We start from the raw sequence: 19,459 nt of genomic DNA, 5'->3' as shown, positions 1-19,459 counted from the left end.
AAAAGTAATAAAGACTTTTAGAATCATTCGTTTGCACAATCATTTTAGTTACAGACGATCCCAACTTGGTTAAATCACTCCATATTTTTCACAGGAGTTAAAACCATGATATCCAAATCAAATGTTCAACAAATAAGTGAATCATTAAATAAATCTAATCATTTAAAACTCAGTCTGATTTGTATGTCAATATGTTTCAGACCGACATTCATACAGGAGCTGTCTAACCAGCAAGGCCTTGCCTCACCCGGGCCCACAGAGTCCATGCCGTGAGAGCTGACCCAGAGGGTCTGAAACCAATGTCCAGTCTCTGCTAGATGGAAGCAAGGATCTACTAGGAAAATCCCTGCTCAAGAAAATGGAGGTGCTCTGGGCCAGGTAAACAGAGACCAAGAACTCAGCACAAAGCAAAAATACACATAAAAATTATAAGCTAAAAGAACACCCCTCGATTTTATTTTATCCTCACCCAAGGATATGTCTTATCGATTTTTAGAGAGAGAGGAAGGAATGGGGGGAGGAAGGGAGAGAGAAAGACAAACAATGATGTGAGAGAAAATCTTTGATTGGTTGCCTCCTGTATGTGCCCAGACCAGGAATCAATCCCAAAACCTTGGTGTATGAGACAATGCTTCAAACAAGTGAACACCTGGCCAGGGCCATCCCTCAATTTCAAAGCTAACCTAACTAAAACTCAGAGAAGCTAAAGATATGTTGTTGTTAGTTGTTTTAAAAAAGGAAGTAAATGTGCTTGCCAGAAAGTGAGAACTCATAGGCATTATCAAAGGGTCACTTCATTCTTAAAGCCTCCAAAGAAAGCACACATCTAATGTGAGACTAACAAAGAGCCGGGGGGAGGGGAGGAGGATTACCCCACTTGACATAAGCATGCAATTTTTTATTTTAACGTGTTTTCACATGCTTCTTCTTTCCATTTCATCTACCCTAGTGGTCAGCAAACTCATTTGTCAACAGAGCCAAATATCAACAGTACAACGACTGAAATTTCTTTTGAGAGCCAAAAAACAACTTCTGCGCATGGGCCACGAAGTTTCAATAGCACTGTACGTGCACACCCGCACATGGTATTTTGTGGAAGAGCCACAATCAAGAGGCCAAAGAGCCGCATGTGGCTCATGAGCCATGGTTTGCCAGCCACTGGTCTACAATAAAAGTAGGACCCCCATTCTGATAAAGAACAATGATGAACCTAATGCTTAGAACGAAAGAAAAGGACTAACTTTAATAAGAACTTAATATGTATTCAGAACTCTGCAAAGTGTTTGTACAGAAGGTATCTATGAAGTCTCCTTAGTTAGAGACAAGGAACTAGATTGTGAATGGTTATCTATTCATCTAGAACCACAAAGCTAATAAGCAATGAAGCCAGGATCCAAGATCCTACACTTTTCCCTTTAACATTTAATTGTATCTCCATTTAAAAGAGAGGAGAAAAGCCCTAGCTGGTTTAGCTCAGTGGATAGACCAGTGGCCTGCAGACTGAAGGGTCCTGGGTTGGATTCCAGTTAAGGGCACATGCCCAGGTTGTGGGCTCGATCCCCAGTAGGGGCCGTGTAGGAGGCAACCAATTGTTGATTTTCTCTCATCATTGATGTTTCTCTCTCTCTCCCCGCCTCTCCCTTCTCCTCTGAAATCAATAAAAATATATTTTCTTGGAAAGAAAAGAAAAAAGGAGAAACAAAGCAGTTTCTCCGACTCCCTACATTTTCTCAGGAAATTGGCCCCTGTAACGTCAGATACAGACCCTCTCAATGACGGTGTATTCTCTTTATTTATTAGGTTCTACTGAGTGATTCTTTTTTTTTTTTTCGGGGAGAAAATAGCAAACAGCTGTTGGAGAACTCCTGCCATCAGCTCAGGGCTCCAGAGATGGCTTTGATCACAAGCGACCAGAGTTGAAAGGGGCACACACAAGCATTCCGGGCCAACGTTTCAATTCTGCTCTCCGCTTCTAAGGAGTTCGCAAGGAAGGCAAACAGTACTGAGCCGAAATGATTTATGAAAAAAGTTTTAATCTATTAAAATAGCTTTTAAATGTACCCTCATGAGGCCAGGCCCAGACAGCACCATTTATCATTCAAGTGAAATAAAAGTCAGAAGGGGCTACGCAAAGCAGAGTGGACACAAAAATACGGTTTCAGAAACTCTGCTCCTAAAAGGAGCCAAAAGCAACACTGATAAGGGGAAAGAGATGCTGACTTATTTTTGAAAAGCTGAGTGAACTTGTGAAATTCCTTCTCCCCATTCTGGTTTAAACCGGACCTGCTTAGGAGGCAGTGAATACAGCGCTGGGTACACACGTCTCCTTCTGATTTTAAGTGGCCAATTAGATTTTATTTAGGTCTCACCACCACACCCATCACCTCCTCTTAAGTGCGTTTCGTGCAAGGTCAGACTAGACTTTGGGTGGTGAGCACACAATGCAATGTGCAGAAGATGTATTACAGAACTGTACACCTGACACTTAGTGATTCACCACTGCTCCTCCCAATAAATTTAATTTTTTAAAAAAAAGAAAGGAAAAAAAGTAGACCTGGAACTCATATCTACCTTCTACCCTGTTTCCCCCAAAATAAGACAGTGTCTTATATTAATTTTTGCTCCCAAAGATGCGCTAGGTCTTATTTTCAGGGGATGGCTTATTTTTCCATGAAGAAGAATACGGCACACATTTATTGTTAAATGAAAATAAAGGAAATTTATTACCTGTATACGGTACGGTAGTACGGTAGTTGTCAACAAAAATCAGACAAACTGTGAATCCTACAGTATCAAGAATTGACTCTTATTCAATGACAATCATGTCATCATCTTCTGGAACATCATCATAACAATCTAATTCCTGAATTTCCTGGTGAATTTCTTGTGACTCCATTTCTTTCAAATCAGTGGACCAAATCTCTCATGTTTAGCCTAGGGGGGGCTTATTTTCAGGGATGCCTTATATTTCACTCAGAAGGAAATCTGTAAGTAGGTCTTATTTTCGGAGGATGTCTTATTTTCGGGGAAACACAGTAATATCACTATCATCAGGTCATCTGGAGGGGACAAGCCCACGGCTAGAGACTGGTAATCTCAAGGGGAGTGAGAAGCAAGACCTGTGTTTAAAATGTACATCTCGCCTCTTTGGGAACAAGGGGAGAAGACTTTCAGCGTCTTATCAACGAGGGCACACTCCCCCAGGATGGCTGAAATAAAATTTAAAAAGGAATACATAAGTCATTCAAAATAAACAAGACAACGAAAAGGAAGGAGACTTTCTAAAGACACAGTTGCTCGGAGTGAGCACAAGTCCAGCTCAAAGCAGAGCCTCGGCTTTGCCTGAGGTCAAACACACACAGAGCGTTTCAGAAAAGACCCCTCCTGCTTGCCCTCTCCCTGAGCTCACACCGCAGCAGACAGCTTGAGAATTCCACAGCCACGGAGGCCTTCCCCGGAATTGGAATCGCCAAGCCCTTGAAGAACAGGCTCTCAATTGATGTCAAGCCCAGGTTTCACTGACGATTAAAGAAATTAAGTGACTGCTGCATTTCAAACGGCAAGAAAATGAAATAAATGTTTCATCATTGAAGGGCTGACTGTAGGAGACTCCTAATTAGGTCTCAGAGAGAGTGGAGGCAAGTTTGCCCCAAGTAAAAACCTTTGCAGACTCTATTATGACACGCAAGATAATTACTTCTCTTAAAATTTCAGGTACTGTCTTAGACCTGTTTATTTACTACTACTACTGTGATTTCTAGAAAATACTAAGTTCTGTCAGTCTGCTCTCTCCCAATGTTTAAATGGCAGGTAGTTTGGTCCAATTTAGTTCAGTGAGGTTTAAGTAAGTGACCCTCTCCCCTCCACACAGACAAATTAAGTCTTCACATTTCCTGATGCCCATAAGAAGCATATGATATACACTGAGTGGCCAGATTATGATGATCTCTGAATGCGGTGCAGGAATTCGTGCATGGGTGGGGTCCGGCCAGCCTGGCCAGGGGGAGGGGACATGGGCAGTTGGCCGGCCTTCCTGCTGGTAGAACTCCTGGTCGAGGGGACAATTTGCATATTAGACTTTTATTATATAGGATATACACTGAGTGGCCAGGTTATTATGCATTCAGAGATCATAATTATCTGGCCACTCAGTGTATAAACCATAGCATACCGACTCATCCTCACCACTATTCTTTCTAGCACTTACCAGGTACACGTAACTACTGTGTCTAATCAGGCTTTGGAAGGTGGAAGCGAGAGGTTATTGATTAAAAATACTTTTTCTGGCCCTAAGCGGTGCTGCTCAGAGGGTGGAGTGTCGGCCTGTGGACTCAAGGGTCCCAGGTTCGATTCCAGTCAAGGGCATGTACCTTGGTTGCAGGCACATCCCATTGGGGGTGTGCAGGAGGCAGCTGATCGATGTTTCTCTCTGATCGATGTTTCTAATTCTCTCTCCCTCTCCCTTCCTCTCTGTAAAAAATCAATAAAATATATTTTTAAAAAATAAAAATACCTTTTTTCAGTTTACCATCTGCCGGAGGAATTTACAAACCCAGCCATGGAAGAATTAAGTAATGCATCAACAAAAAATGTCAACACAGAGTTGGCCAGTATGGTTCAGTGGTTGAGTATCAACCTATAAACCAGGAGGTCCCAGTTCGATTCCCAGTCTGGATACATGCTCGAGGTGCAGGCTCAATCCCCAGTGTGGGGCATATAGGAAGCATTGGTCAATGATTCTCTCTCATCATTGATGTTTCTCTCTCTCTCTTCCTCTCCCTTCCTCTCTGAAATCAATAAAAATATATTTTAAAAAGAACATGTCAACACAGGGTTCCCAACTTCCAAAAAAAAGGAAGAAAAAAAAACCTTGAATGTCATCTGGACCAAACACCTCTTTTTGCAGATGAGCCAACGAAATCTCAGCAGAGAAATACATAAAGGAACTAATTAGGGAGAAAAGCAAGATTCGGGATGGTGACTCAAAGTCTAATTAGAGGTACGGACAGTTAGTACTGCAGAAGAGAAAGGTAAGCCCCCAATAAGAGCCAGGGTTGGGGGGAGGCCTGGACAGTTTGGGGCATTTTGATTTGTTAGAAGTAGAGGATGAGTGGTGCTTAGGAGGGGACAGACCCAGAGCAGCAGGAAGGGAAGAACGTGGTGACCTCCCCTGGGGAGCTGCAGGAGGCATGTATGCAAAGACCCAATGGGGAGAGGCAGCGGAAGCCCAGGAATCTTATGAGGTGGCTCCCAGTGCAGGGAAGGCAGATGGTGCTGCGGTCATGCGGGCCGAGTTCCAATCCCAGCCCTACCTTAACTTTGCAAATGTGAGGAGGTGACTCAAAGCTTTTCCCAGGGGTTCCCTCACCTCGAGGAGAAGGCAGCATGAAGCATTTCTCATAATGTGTGCATTCAATGACCGAACACAGGTGTGGGTCGGTCACAGGTAGGGAGTATGTGCTGGGTCCAGGCCCTGCTCAGGTGTCGGATCCAACGATAAACAAGAACGGAAGAGGCCTTGCCCAACAAAGAACTCACACTCCCTGCGGGAAGCCGAAAATACGCTCGTAAACAAAGAAAATAATTTCCTGGCATGAGGTGCTCATGCAGGAGGGAAAACACCCAGGAAAGTGGTGTTGATAACAATGAAAGCAGCTCGCCGAAACAGGTTTGGCTCAGTGGATAGAGCGTCGTCGTAGTCGGCCTGCGGACTGAAAGGTCCCAGGTTCGATTCCGGTTAAGGGCAGGTACCTTGGTTGCAAACACATCCCGGGTGTGTGTGTGTGTGTGTGTGTGTGTGTGTGTGTGTGTCTGTGCGTGCGCGCAGAAGGCAGCTGATCGATGACTCTCTCTCATCAATGTTTCTAACTCTCTAGCCTTCTCTCTTCCACTCCGTAAAAAATCAATAAATATATATATATATATATATATATATATATATATATATATATTAAAAAATAATAATAATACAATGAAAGCAGCTCAAGAATCTGAGCCATCAACTGCAGACCTAAATGAGGTCTCCCTGTGCTCTCCCGACCTCCCCAACTCAGAAGTCCGTAATTTACCCTCAGGCAGCTGGAAGCTATAAAAGCATCAGAGTAAAGTGCTAACAAGACACAACTACAAAAAAGGCACAGTGACTGCTTCCTGAGATGGCCATGGTTGACCGCTGAGTCTTTCCTGCCACAATTAGCATGGTGGTACCATTTTCCACCCGCCTCCACCTCTCACTGCCTCCACCTCTCACGCCTGCTCCCTCCTCAACAAGGACTAGGGGTCTCCTGGGCACCGATGAGCATCTTTCCCAGCCATTCTCACCCCGGCTACTCAAGAGAAGCAAGATGGCTTGGTTTTATTTCCTCGGCTCTTCTTGGCTCTTCCGAGAGTGATCTTGCTAATGAAAACACACACACTGAATAAACACTCGGGGAAGAAACCATCTGCTTATCCTAAAAACGTCAGGAGAAAGCGTGTTTGTTTACCGGCAGGGTCATGAGGACAGGACACACAAAACCTTCTCAGGGACCTTCAGGGGTGAGGATACTGGTGGGGGGAGTGGAAGGGGCGCCATTAACCCTTTCAGACCCTCAAGAGTCCGTTGGTTTTATAACCTCTGGCTGGAAGAGGAAGCTGCGTATGTCGTAAACCACAGGGTGAGGCTTATTTGCACAGCTTTTTCCACATAAAGATGATATAATGCTGAGAAAGAACCGACTCTCTATAGGTCTTGTTTTCGACCTTTCAACTCTGCAGAAGGAAATACCTAAAAAGACTGCCCACGTTCAAGAGCTGAGGCAGTGGTAAAACTAGCTACGGAGCGGAAAGTCTGACGCTCACAGCCGAGGCCTCTGAAAAGGTTAAACTCTTAAATAATTTTTAAAGGCTATAAATAGCCAGGGAGGCAATCTTGGAGAGTATTGGTTATCTGCGCCAGGAAATATTTAGGGAATTTGCATTTACAATGACTACTTTGCCCATATTCATGGTGTACAATAAATGTCACAGGAAAAGGCCCAGGAAATTCAATCCCCAAGGAGAAAAAAAATGGTTCAGAGAAGAATGTTCCCAAAGGGACACTGCAATGACTTCTGGCCATGTGCCCTGCTCATCTGTGTGGCAAATGTGAGTGAGCAAAAAGAATTCATCCTCTCGGGGCACCCAATCAGAGGAGGGTCACATGTGGGCCACGGGAACACTTCCAGGGCCACTGAGCCTTGATGAATTCACAGCATCCAGTTTTGGAGCAAAATTTTTAAAGCAGTTACGGGGAGCTTGTGGGGTCTCTTGCAATCCTATGTCACCCTCCTCCATCTCGAGCACAGGGGCTGCGTCACCGAGGCAGCCTGCTGCCTTCCAGCTGGCTGTTCCAGTTCTTCAAGAGCATAAGGTAGCAATTGAGAATCAGCTTAGTCAATAAAAATGCTGATATCCGCCTTTCTGCAGGCACTTGTAGAAAACATCTGTTGCCCGCTAGTTGAGAAGGAACATTCTAACCAAACTAGAAAAATAAGAACAAGATATGAATGGGTGCCGAAACCGGTTTGGCTCAGTGGCTAGAGCGTCAGCCTGCGGACTGAAAGGTCCTGGGTTCGATTCTGGTCAAGGGCATGTACCTTGGTTGCGGGCATATCCCCAATGGGGGGCGTGCAAGAGGCAGCTGACCGACAACTCTCTCTCATCGATGTTTCTAACTCTCTATCCCTCTCTCTTCCTCTCTGTAAAAAGTCAATAAAATATATATTTTTTAAAAAAGATATGAATGGGTGAGGCATGTGAAAAATAAACAATTAATTCTACTTGTGAAATAAACTCATTCCGACCGTCAGTCAGCAAACACTTAGTGAACACCTACTACAAAGCAGATGCTACGCTGGGTGCCACAGATGAGATAAGGTCCCTGCCAAGAAGCCAGCAGTGAGGTGGCAAACGGACATTGATGCCACCAATCATTCTTGTATTAGGCTAACAGGATGTGCCAAGAGTCATTCCAAACACTTCAGTTGCATCAACTCCTTTTATTCTCAGACAATAAGGTAGGGTTTATAATTAGCCTTATTTTATGGGTGAAAAGTCGAGATACAAAGAGGTTAAGTGCCTGTTCAAGGTGATCAATAGGTTAGTAGGAGAAGCTGGGATTTGAACCCAGGCAGTCAGGCTCCACCCTAATAGGTGGATGAGCAAACAGGTCTGAAGGAGTGAAGAAAAAGCTCCAGCCCCCACCTCAAGGAGCTGGCATCTGGGTAAAACTGACAGGGCCTTTGCGGGTGCATAGGAGTTTGTGGGTGAAGGGTTGCAGGGTGAAAAAGTTTCCCTCCAGGCAGAGGAGTTACAAATACAAAGCACAGACACCAGAAATTGTCAAGTTATGTAGTTTTAAAAGGTGAAAACATATTTCTATTCCTATTTCTCAGAGAGCTCCTACAGAATTCCTAAACAGTAGGTAGCTAAGAGTCTTGACATTCTTCGGTGTAGGGAACTGAAGAGCTGCAATTGAATACAGTATAATGCCTCCTGTAGTGTGTGCACACAGCAGCAGCATTTGATCGCTCCCGGGTCCAAACCACATACAGGAACACCATTTAATAGAATGTGATGCTACAGACTTGGGCCCAGAAGTCTTAACAGAACCAAACAGGAAATACTGAAACTAAATCCTCACCAAACCAGTCTGGCGATGCAGAGAAAAAGTTGCAAGGGGGAGGGGCAGCGAGGGGGTAAGCGGGGGGGGGGGGGGGGGGGGGGGGGGGTGAAGAAGCAGGGGCAGGCCGCACGTTCTAAAAGGCCTAATTCTAACAGGCTAGCAGGTGCGCTCCTCAATTCAGTTTTATAATTTCAGCAGATTAGCAACAGGTTTGTTCACCAAAATACGAAGCTGCTCCCAAGGCCTTGCTAGATATGAATTTCAAAACGAGAACATCAGAAAGACACAAAGGTTGTCTGCGATGTGCAATAACTTGGTGGTTTTACCCATAGCTATTCTGAGGCTCATCTTTCCCTGAGACGATGAGAATTCACACGCTCTGGAGAATATTCTTTGAAATAGATATAATTTAGTGAATCATGTCACGCAGATGATTAAATGATGGGTTACTGACGTGGATGCCAAACTTAAATTTCAGCCGCTCTAACCAACAGGAATAATAGATGGATCAGCTCCACTCTAAAAACAGGTTATGTTCCCAAAGTGTGTTTATAAGTTGGCTGTTTGGAATTCGAGAGCTACTTTCTTCCCCCAGCGATGTTGTGCTTAGTCCCCGAGAGAGAACATGGGAACAGAAATCCAAAGTGTGCTGAGAATTCCATGGACTCAGACCCACAAAAGGGATAATGGTTCTCGAGGAAAGTGCAGTCCTGGAGATGTGGCCACACACACCGAGCTCTCCGAGCCTGGGAGCAAGAAGGCCTCCATCGGTACATGGCTGGCAGGTCCCTCACCGCCAGCAGGAGCTCCATGTATGGAGGAGGCCGGAGAAGGCTGAGGGGGGCAGGGGGCGATGAGGCAGGGACTCCGAGGAAAACCGTGGAAGAGACCAAGGCTGGCGGTTCTTCTGCACCGCCCAGCACCTCAGCTCTGCCCGAGACACCGGCTCTTCCATTCCAGAGCTGCCACACGGAGGGCGCGGGTCAGGGTTTCTCTGCATCCCACCCCCACCCACAAACATGGGCGTCAACTTCTCTTCTGAACGAGAACACTCGTGCAGGGCTCTGACCATCCTCTTAGGATTTTTCTCACCAGCACCTTAGAGCAGTGGCACGCGCACGCGCACACGCACAGAGAAAGTGCCTGTGATAAGCAAATTAAACCGAGATCCAGCCACAAGACCACCAGTTCTCTCCAATTCAAACAGATATAATACGTATGCGTATACATGCACATATATGTATTTGTATCTGGAAAGTCAGTAAAATTCAAGTGACGTGCCCACTGACATCACTATATAGGCAGTTCACGCATAAATCTAAAGACCAGACAGCTCAGAACCACAATGGGTCAGAGGAGAGTGTTGGGGAGGGGGGATGGAGGAAGGAAAGGAAGATGCAGAATACACAACACCCTCTTCCTGACACCTCATGCCACTGAAACATGAGATGAACCTCCCCATGCTGAAGGCTGCTCACATGCTTGAGTTCAGATACTCCCCGACTTACTGGAACTTCAAACGCCTCCTGGGTGTCATCCAGCATTTGGATTTTGATGGACATGAGTTTTCCGGAAGGTGTTGGAGGCGGCTTCTGTCCATGTTCCAAGGTGCTGATCCCTGAATTTTCTGGGGCCCCCAGTCGCGATCCTGGAGTTGGCTTCTGCTCTATTTCCCCCATGATGAAAGGTCATATAATATCTGCAGGAAGCAGCGAGAAAGAGAAATACATCAATCAGAGCGGAGACTCACACTCATTTATGCCACTTGGTAAGTAGCACGTGTCGTCGTCCGTTCTTCATCCTGGGAATTTCCCCAAACCACGCCAGGGTCTCCCCTCTCCGCATAGCAACCCCCCAGGGAGAGGCTTCAGTCCACTGCCTAACCATGTCACCTTATCCACTCAAGGCATGCAAAGAGAGGTGCATGGTTTACTCTTCTGCATGTTTTTACATATTTCATCCTTTCCTCTTCTTACGGTAAGCTCTTCATTATTTGTGTCATAAATTCAATTGTGTTCAATATAGGCACTACTACTTCTTATACATTCTGAGTCTGGCGGGAAGATAATGAATATAACCTAAGCCATATCATCAGAATCCATTAAGTACCTTTTACAGACACACTAACATACTAAATAATGTGAGTATTAAAAGATAAATAGCCCTGACTGGTTTGGCTCAGTGGATAGAGTATCGGCATGCAGACTGAAAGATCCCAGGTTCGATTCCGGTCAAGAGCATGTACCTTGGTTGCAGGCACATCTCCAATAGGGCATGTGTAGGGGCAGCTAACTGATGTTTCTCTCTCATCGATGTTTCTAATTCTCTATCCCTCTCCCTTTCTCTCTGTAAAAAAATCAATAAAATATTTTTTAAAAGATAAATAGATAAAACATACATTGTGGCTCCCAAATTTATAATCTGGTTGAGAAAACGAAACATACACTCACACAAACACGGGTGAAATAATGTAGGGTCTTTTCTCTTGATTTCTGCTTGTTTCTATAACAATTACCTCCTAATTCATTTCTTTCCTACCTCCCATGTTGCACCCCCTTTTCTAAGCACAGACTAGAGTATCAAGAGCCGTTTTCCTAAAAACAAAACACAAACTGTCCACTCTTCTCTGGTGCCACAACCCCACTCCTCCTTTCTTGCCCGTCTCGCTCCAGGCCATCGTACGTGTAGCTCTCTCTGGCTGAATGCTTGGCACTCATTCTCCACCTGGAAGCTTCTACCATCGCTTTAACCTTCAGTTCAAACGCCTCATCCCTGACACCTGGGCCGATCTCAGGTGGTGCTGCCGCTCTTGCTCACAACCAGCCAAGCTTCTTCCGCTGGGCAGTCAATTCCACCATCATGTCCCTGTTTACTTCCCCCATGACATCATCACCCTAAAGCAGAAACCAAACCTTGAAGATTCTTGGGGCCTCACTGCCTGGCACAGAGCAGAGCTCAATAATGGCTGCCTGATGTCTGGACCAGTCAGCCAGCACTGTGGTCAGCAAACTGCGGCTCGTGAGCCACATGTGGCTCTTTGGCCCCTTGAGTGTGGCTCTTCCACAAAATACCACGGCCTGGGCTCGTCTGTTTTGAAGAAGTGGCGTTAGAAGAAGTTTAAGTTTTAAAAATTTGGCTCTCAAAAGAAATTTCAACCGCTGTACTATTGATATCTGGCTCTGTTGACTAATGAGTTTGCCAACCACTGAGCCAGCACATTTATACCACGGCCAATATCCTAAGTGTGACCGAGCACAAAGAAATGAGACTTCAATGTGAGATGAAGTGGTGTTGATTTTTAAAGGGATGTGAGGGCTTCCATCAAAGAGAAGGTAGGGATTCAGTTCAACTTAGTCTCAGACGTTGGGTAATACTTGAAAAGAAACAGAAATCCTAGAGCACAAGGAGAAGGCATGCCAGGAATGCCAACGGCTCCACCAGGCCAGGGGACAGATTTACGACGACATATGGGAAGAAGAGCGAGAATTAATGCTGAGGAGTTAAAGACGCATTTGGAAAATAGGTTGGAATCAGACTATAACGAACCTCAAATGCCTCGTTGAGAAATATGGTCTTTACGCCGCGGGTGGAAGGGAGCCAGCCACTGGGGTAGAAATAATAACACAACAGTAGAACTTCTGAAAAATGAATCTGAAAGTAATATAGACTAAGAAGTGCAAACAGAGAGATGGATGGCAGGGGCCGGGGGGTGTCCAGTTTCAAAGCTCCTGCAACAATTTGCGCTTCACGGGATAACTTGGACAAGCGGCAATGGGAATGAAAAGGTGATTGTGTAAAACCCACTTCTGTGGAAAAATGAACCTGTAATCGGTTAGCTGCTGAGGGCAGATAAAAGTGTAAGAATGATCAGAAAGTTTGACATCAGGGCAGAGGGGAGGAAGCAGGCGAGGGGGGATGAGTTTGATCAGGGATGCTGTTTAGGGTTATAACAGGACATACAGTGGGCGGGGGGGAAGGTGGAGCTGTGAACTGTGGGTCCAGGGTCTGTCTTGTACCAGTGAAAGTGAAGGCAAGTGCAGGAGACAGAAACAAAAAAGCATAAGTAACAAACATGCCCAGCCAAGAGGTCTGTTATTTGCTGAATTGTGTTCCCCCGCCCCTAAATGTATGTTGAAGCCCTAACCCCCAGTATATCAGAATGTGACTATACTGGGAAAAAGGTTCTTAAAAAACTTTAGTTAAAACAAGGCCATTAAGATGGGCTGTAATCCAATCTGACTGTGGTCCTTTTAAGAAAAGGAAATTTGCACAAAGAGACACTGGGAATACGGGAACACAGAGGCGAGACCATGTGAGGACACGGCCAGAAGGCGGACACGTGCAAGCCAAGGAAAGAGGCCTCACGAGGAACCGATCCCGCTGACACCTTGACCTGAGACTTCCAGCCTCCAGAATGGCGAGAAAATAAATTCCTGTTAAGACACCCAAGTCTGTGGTACTTTGAGACAGCAGCTCTAGCAAACGTGTACAGGGGTCTGTGGAGAAGACGGAAAAGAAGCAAAGACCCAGTGACCCCCTGTGACAAAGAAAGCCATGGAAGGGGCACCAAGAAGTCACGTGTGGTGGCAGGTACAGAGCAAAGTGCTGTGCACATCTGAAAATGAGTCTCCCTGCAGCAAGTTTCTCCAAGAAAAACCATTCGGTTTGTAGTGTTAGCTGTAGATTCTTCTTGCCCAACTCACTCCTCTTGAAGAGTCAAGTTTCCCCACCAAATTCCACATGGAAACACCTGCCTCCCTCTCAGCAACATCTCTAACGCTCTCACCAAGACACGGAGGGCTGGCCCCAAGGTCAGCAGATCAGAAACAATGGAGTCACCTCAGACCACGTAGGTCCTTAACTCCAACCACCCTGAACTAAAAAGACATATCATTTCATCTGGCAGGAAACGGATTGCCACCTAGAAGATAGTCTTTTTTATTTTTTTTAATATATTTTATTGATTTTTTACATAGAGGAAGAGAGAGGGACAGAAATAGAAACATCCATGAGAGAGAATCATCAATCAGCTGCCTCTTGCACACCCCCTACTGGGGATGCGCCCGCAACCAAGGTACATGCCCTTGACCCAAATCGATCCTGGGACCTTTCAGTCCGCAGGCCGACGCTCTATCCACTGAGCCAAACCGGTTTTGGCAAGAAGAAGACAGTCTTTACTTCTTACTTCTTCCACACACACTTTCCTTACCAACTTTCCACCACAGCCTGGAAGCAGTCATCATTTGTTCTTATGCAAGCCGTTAAGACTGGAGTTCTACAAGGCAATGCTAGTTAAGGTCTGGCCTTTCTGAGAATAGCTCCTGCTTTTTTTAATGCCTATCTATGATTTCACAGATCTGCTATGTAAGTATCTTTCTAATTTCTGCCCCAAAAAAGATTGATTTTTTTTTTTTAAGAACCTACTTCTAATCTGTTTGGCTATGTGATATGTGCTCTGCTTAATTCATCTATCAGTCTTGAGAGATGTGACTAGACTTTGCTTATTTATAACTAGAGGCCCGGTGCACAAAATTTGTACACGGGGATGGGCGGGGTGTCCCTCAGCCCAACCTGCACCCTTTCCAATCTAAGACCCCTCAACGAATGTCCGACTGCCGGTTCAAGGGATTGGGCTTAAACGGGCAGTCAGACATCCCTCTCACAATCCAGGACTGCTGGCTCCCAACTACTCACCTGCCTGCCTTCCTGATTGCCCCTAACCGCTTCTGCCTCCCAGCCTGATCACCCCCTAACCACTCCCCTACCAGCCTGACTGCTCCCTGGCCAGCCTCATTGCCCCTAACTGCTTTCCCCTGCTGGTCTGGTCCCCCACAACTGCCCTCCCCTCCAGGCCTTGGCTCCCCCCCCCCCCCCAAATGACCTACCCTGCAGGCTTGATCACCTCCCAACTGCCCTCCCTGCTGGCCATCTTTGGCAGCCATCTTGTATCCACATGGGGGCAGCCATCTTGTATGTTGCAGTGACAGTCAATTTGCATATTACTCTTTTATTAGATAGAAGAATTAGATAGGATGCCTAGCATAGTGTCCTACAACAAAATGAAAAAATAAAGAAGTTCATCTGTATTTGCTCAATAAATCAAATCTGGGTGGTATACATTTAATTAAATGTGAGATCATTTGTGTTTAAAATAATCTCCAAAAAACAGGAGAAATTACTTCCCTGTATGTTTCCTGTTGGTTGTCTTGTGGTTAAAAATAAATCACCTCCAAAGAAAACCATGACATCAGTGCAGTTGCCTCCCTCCTTCCCACCCATTCTTTGCACTTCTCCTTACTTTGGTGTTGACCACTCCCTACCTTTCTAAGCATCCTGCCCTATACACCATCAGAATGAGCAGGCCCTGATGTAGCCACTTTACCTCCCACAGCTCTGGGTCTGAGAGATGTGGGTCTGACTGTGGCTCTAACTCCCATCCAGAGAGCTGATGGAAGGGCCTCTTCTCCCATCTCTAAGGTGCCAGGGCCCTTCCCTACAAATGCTTTTCTTCTGTTCTACTCAAGCAAAGAGCAAGGCCCTTCATCCCCTAAACTAGTGGTCAGCAAACCGCGGCTCGCGAACCACATGTGGCTCTTTGGCCCCTTGAGTGTGGCTCCACAAAAAAACACAGCCAGCCTGGGCAAGTCTATTTTGAAGAAGAGGTGTCAGAAAAAGTTTAAGTTAAAAACTTTGGCTCTCAAAAGAAATTTCAATCGTTGTACTGTTGATATTTGGCTCTGTTGACTAATGAGTTTGCCGACCACTGCTCTAAACTATTAATAAATCCTGGCTCTCCCTCTGGCCCAAGATCTCCAGATAAATATACAGGGTAGGCAAAAGTTTGTTTACAGTTATAAATATGCAAAACACAGTTTATTCTTATTTATCTATTCATTCATTTAGTATTGTATTGTTTACTATTATTAACCTACCTTTGCCCACCCCTGGATACTGTCACTGTTAGTGCGTTGGCCCTTAAAAATCAAATTGAGTTAGTGACCCATAGATACTTGGTACCTTAATTTCCTTTCCCTTTAGTCTTTGACCTCATGCTTATATTATTTCTACTTCTGGATGTTAATGTTTAAATAAAGTATGTCGCACTGTCTTTTCGTTTTCATACTTGCATGCAGACTGTTGCTGTACATGGAAATACTGTTTAATTCAACTATCAACCCAGCCAAGAGTTCTGAGTTGAGCAGCCTAAGAACGTCAAGGGAATATCTGAGGAACGCTGGCAAGTCACAAATGGGTAACCACAATGCATGCCTGATATCAAAACCGGGGAGTCCAGTCACACAGTGCAGTCTTCTTGGCTAAACACGCCTAACAAACCCAAGCCTCCTGTTTACAAACATCAAGCCGTGCTCTATTCTGGTTCTTCTGATTTTACCTCCGTAACTTCCTCTTACTTCTGATTTCCTTAAAGAACTGTCAAAGTCAAGGAAATTACTGTTTCTTTCCTTGAGATACATTTTCTACTCTTATCATTGCAGACCTAAAAATAAAAGGCTGTTTGTAAAAGACGTTATTCTTTAGAGCACATGTGTCAAACACAAGGCCCGCGGGCCAAATCCATCCCACCAGGCCTTGCAATGTGGCCCGCACCTCGCTGTCATCACTGCACTCCGCTGCGTTTCCATCACAATGACAGTTTATGACTGTTCAGTAAACCATTCGGCCCACGATTTAGGCTGGATTTTAGATTTTGGCCCCTTCTCTGATTGAGTTCGACACCCCTACTTTAGAGATATGTGAAAAGCTGTTCAAAGGAAAAAGTAACTACAACACACAGTATTAAAAATTTTAACGGGTGGAGAAAAGATAGAACACTAGAGTTGTCTTGTCCCAGTATCCTGGCTCAAAGACTTCCTCTTGGAAGTCACCCAAAGGCAAGATGGAGCACACACACCAATGCAACTCCATCCCTGAGGAAATTGGAAGACATCTGCTGCTGAGCACCATGACTCCAACCTGCCAAACTACAGGAAACGTCAGACAGAGGAGAAGGAAAATGCTTTACGATGCCTGCAGCTCTCTCCAAATAAGCAGAATATCCTTAGCAACAAACCCAGCGCTAGTTTTCTGGAAACAAGGGAAACAGACGTGCGGATCAGCACTAATGTGATTCCCTGAATGCCGTGTGGTGGGAAATCTCCAGAAGCCCTGAAGGTGGACCTGAATGAGAGACTACACGGCCCAGCCATCGCTGGAGGAAGCAGTCTATTGCTGAGGCAAGCTGAAAAAGACTAAGACAGCCCTGGGAATACCATAGTTTCAGCAAGCAAGAGGAAAACAAAGGTTGAGAAGATTACATGTACACACACATACACACACACACACACACACACACACACACACACACCATGAGGTCACAAGAATTTCTACTAGCCTGGGACACAGACCCAGCTCCTGGCTCTTGGGAAGCTCTTACAAATAGCTACTTCATAGAGAACCCGCCTGATAACAAAAGGTGACCTTTACAAAGATGTGTTAGAAGAGCAAAATGAAAAACACCCACCAAAGAAATGTTGCATCTAACAGATCAAAATTTTGCCCAGGTAAAATTCTGTTAGGTACTGTCATAAACTAACAAAGCAATCATTTCTGTAAAGAAATGTTTAAGAAAATGAACAAGAGTTCAGGGAAGTTATGGGAAAATATGAAAAGGAAATAAAGTATGAGGGCAAGCCCGAAAGGGGCTGGGAGGGAGCAGAAAAATATGTAAAACTATCATTGCTATAAACGAATACTTGTGCGCACCCTCCTCCCCCAAATTTGTATGTTGAAACCTAACCCCCAACGTGATGGTGTTAGGAGGTAGGGCCGTTGGGAGGTGAATAGTTCATGAAGATGGAGCCCTAGTAAATGGGATTAGTGCCCTTAGAAGAGAGCCTCCCAAGACCGCTCTTGTCCCTTGTACCAGGTGTGCACACAGGGCGGGTTCTTACCGGGCACCAAGTCTCCAGCACCTTCATCTCAGACCTCCCAATCTCCAGAACTGTGAGACATACATTTCTGCCTGAGGCAGTCTGTGATAGCAGCCAGAACTAAGCCCCTGAGTGACACTAAGACCCCTGAGTGACTCAAACAAAACACATTTTACATTAGGAAACAAGTGGGAGTCTGGACCCATGTTCTTTGAAATCTGACCATCTAGGACACATGTGTCAAACACAAGGCCCACGGGCCAAATCCGTCCCGCCAGGCCTTGCAATGTGGCCCGCACCTCGCTGTCATCACTGCACTCCGCTGCGTTTCCATCACAATGACAGTTTATGACTGTTCAGTAAACCATTCGGCCCGCGATTTAGGCTGGATTTTAGATTTTGGCCCCTTCTCTGATTGAGTTCGACACCCCTAATCTAGGAAAATTACATGTACTATTGTCCTTCTGCAGAGAGCTAACTGCTGAAATGTGGAAGGATTTATGAGGAGAAGGAAAGGCCACCTAGATCTAGTGGACAGGAGAAATAGGAGCCAGAAAATGGGATTAGTGTCAAAAAAAAAGCTCCAGAGAGCTCTCTTGTCTCTTCCACTACGTGAGGACACAGTAAAAAGCCATCTTTGAACCAGAAAAGGGACTTCATGAGACAACGAAGCCACTGGCCTTTGACCTCAGATTTCTCAGCTTCCAAAACTGAGAGAAAAATGTCTTTTGTTTATAATTTCTCTAGTTTATGGTACTTTATTACACTAATCCAATCAGACTAAGACAATCACCAAAATGGAAGTTAACCACACACACACACACAAAAAAAAAAAAAAAAAAAAAAAATGCACTGGTGAAAACATGAGGGTTTTGAGGGGGAAAACTCAAAAATATTGAAACGGAAAAAGGATCGATGTGAAGAGACAAACAGAGGAAATCCAACAGGCTCTCAATTGGTGTCCATATAAGGAGAAAATTTTAAATGGAACAAGAAAAATATTTTAGGGTATAATACTTTAATAATTTTAGAAACAAAAGATGATTCTCCATAATAAATGAACATACCATATCCCAGAAATAACTAATACAAAATGAACACTAAGACATTTCCTGTGTCACCACTGATCTTCAAAAATTAAGAAGGAATCAGCCTTGGTTGCTGCAACTCAGTTGGTTGGAGGGTCATCCCATAAGCCAAAAGGTCCAATTCCTAGTCAGGGCACATACCAAGGTTGTGAGTTCAATCCCAAGCCAGGGTGGATGTGGAATGCTACCAACTGATGTTTCTCACAGTGTTTCTCTCTCTCCCTCTCACTCGCCATTCCCCACTCTAAAATCAATAAGCATGGATTTTTTTAAAAAAGAAGAAGGAATTATTTAGGCATTTAAATAAAAGGTTCAAAAAAATATGAGGGGACAAATATTTAAAATTAATCAGAGCAACATTCAATGCTTAAATGTCCAAAATGTCCTCAAAGAAATAAAAAAGAAATCAAAACTTTAAACCTGGTCCAATTTTTATTCAAATATAATAGCCAAATATTTTAAATAGCCAAGAACTCGGGAAAATTTTATCCAAGTCTAACCAAAGGATAAAATTCAGCAAAACAAGAAGTGAAAATTAGTGGTGAAACATTGAAAAATGATTATTGGTAAACTTTATTTTTATACAGTAAGAGGAAGACTAAAATAATTGTAATTATTAAGCTGTAGAAAATTGTAACAGCTGACAATATAGCAATAGCAATTAGTATAGCAATAGCAGAACAAAAATTGCCAGGGGACGGAGTAGAGTTGGTAAGAGACACTAACTATTAGCACATGTTTTAAAATTGATAATAAAAAAAGAGTTTAGCCGAGACCGGCTTGGCTCAGTGGATAGA

General features: G+C 44.6%; 1 protein-coding gene across 3 annotated transcripts in view; it reads right to left on the bottom strand.

The window, feature by feature from the left end:
• Window positions 1-19,459, bottom strand: part of FARP1 (FERM, ARH/RhoGEF and pleckstrin domain protein 1) — a 282,854-nt gene that overhangs the window by 225,300 nt on the left and 38,095 nt on the right. For all 3 annotated transcript variants that reach the window (XM_045588750.1, XM_045588749.1, XM_036456564.2), the window contains exon 2: window positions 10,153-10,343. In XM_045588750.1, the coding sequence (XP_045444706.1) occupies window positions 10,153-10,323 (171 nt within the window). In that variant the 5' untranslated portion in view covers window positions 10,324-10,343. The remainder of the gene's footprint in view (window positions 1-10,152; window positions 10,344-19,459) is intronic.

Source organism: Pipistrellus kuhlii, unplaced genomic scaffold, assembly GCF_014108245.1.
Source record: "Pipistrellus kuhlii isolate mPipKuh1 unplaced genomic scaffold, mPipKuh1.p scaffold_m20_p_3, whole genome shotgun sequence".
Classification (NCBI taxonomy): Eukaryota; Metazoa; Chordata; class Mammalia; order Chiroptera; family Vespertilionidae; genus Pipistrellus; species Pipistrellus kuhlii.
The sequence above is the reverse complement of the archived record's forward strand: the minus strand, read 5'-3'. Positions and strand labels throughout refer to the sequence as shown.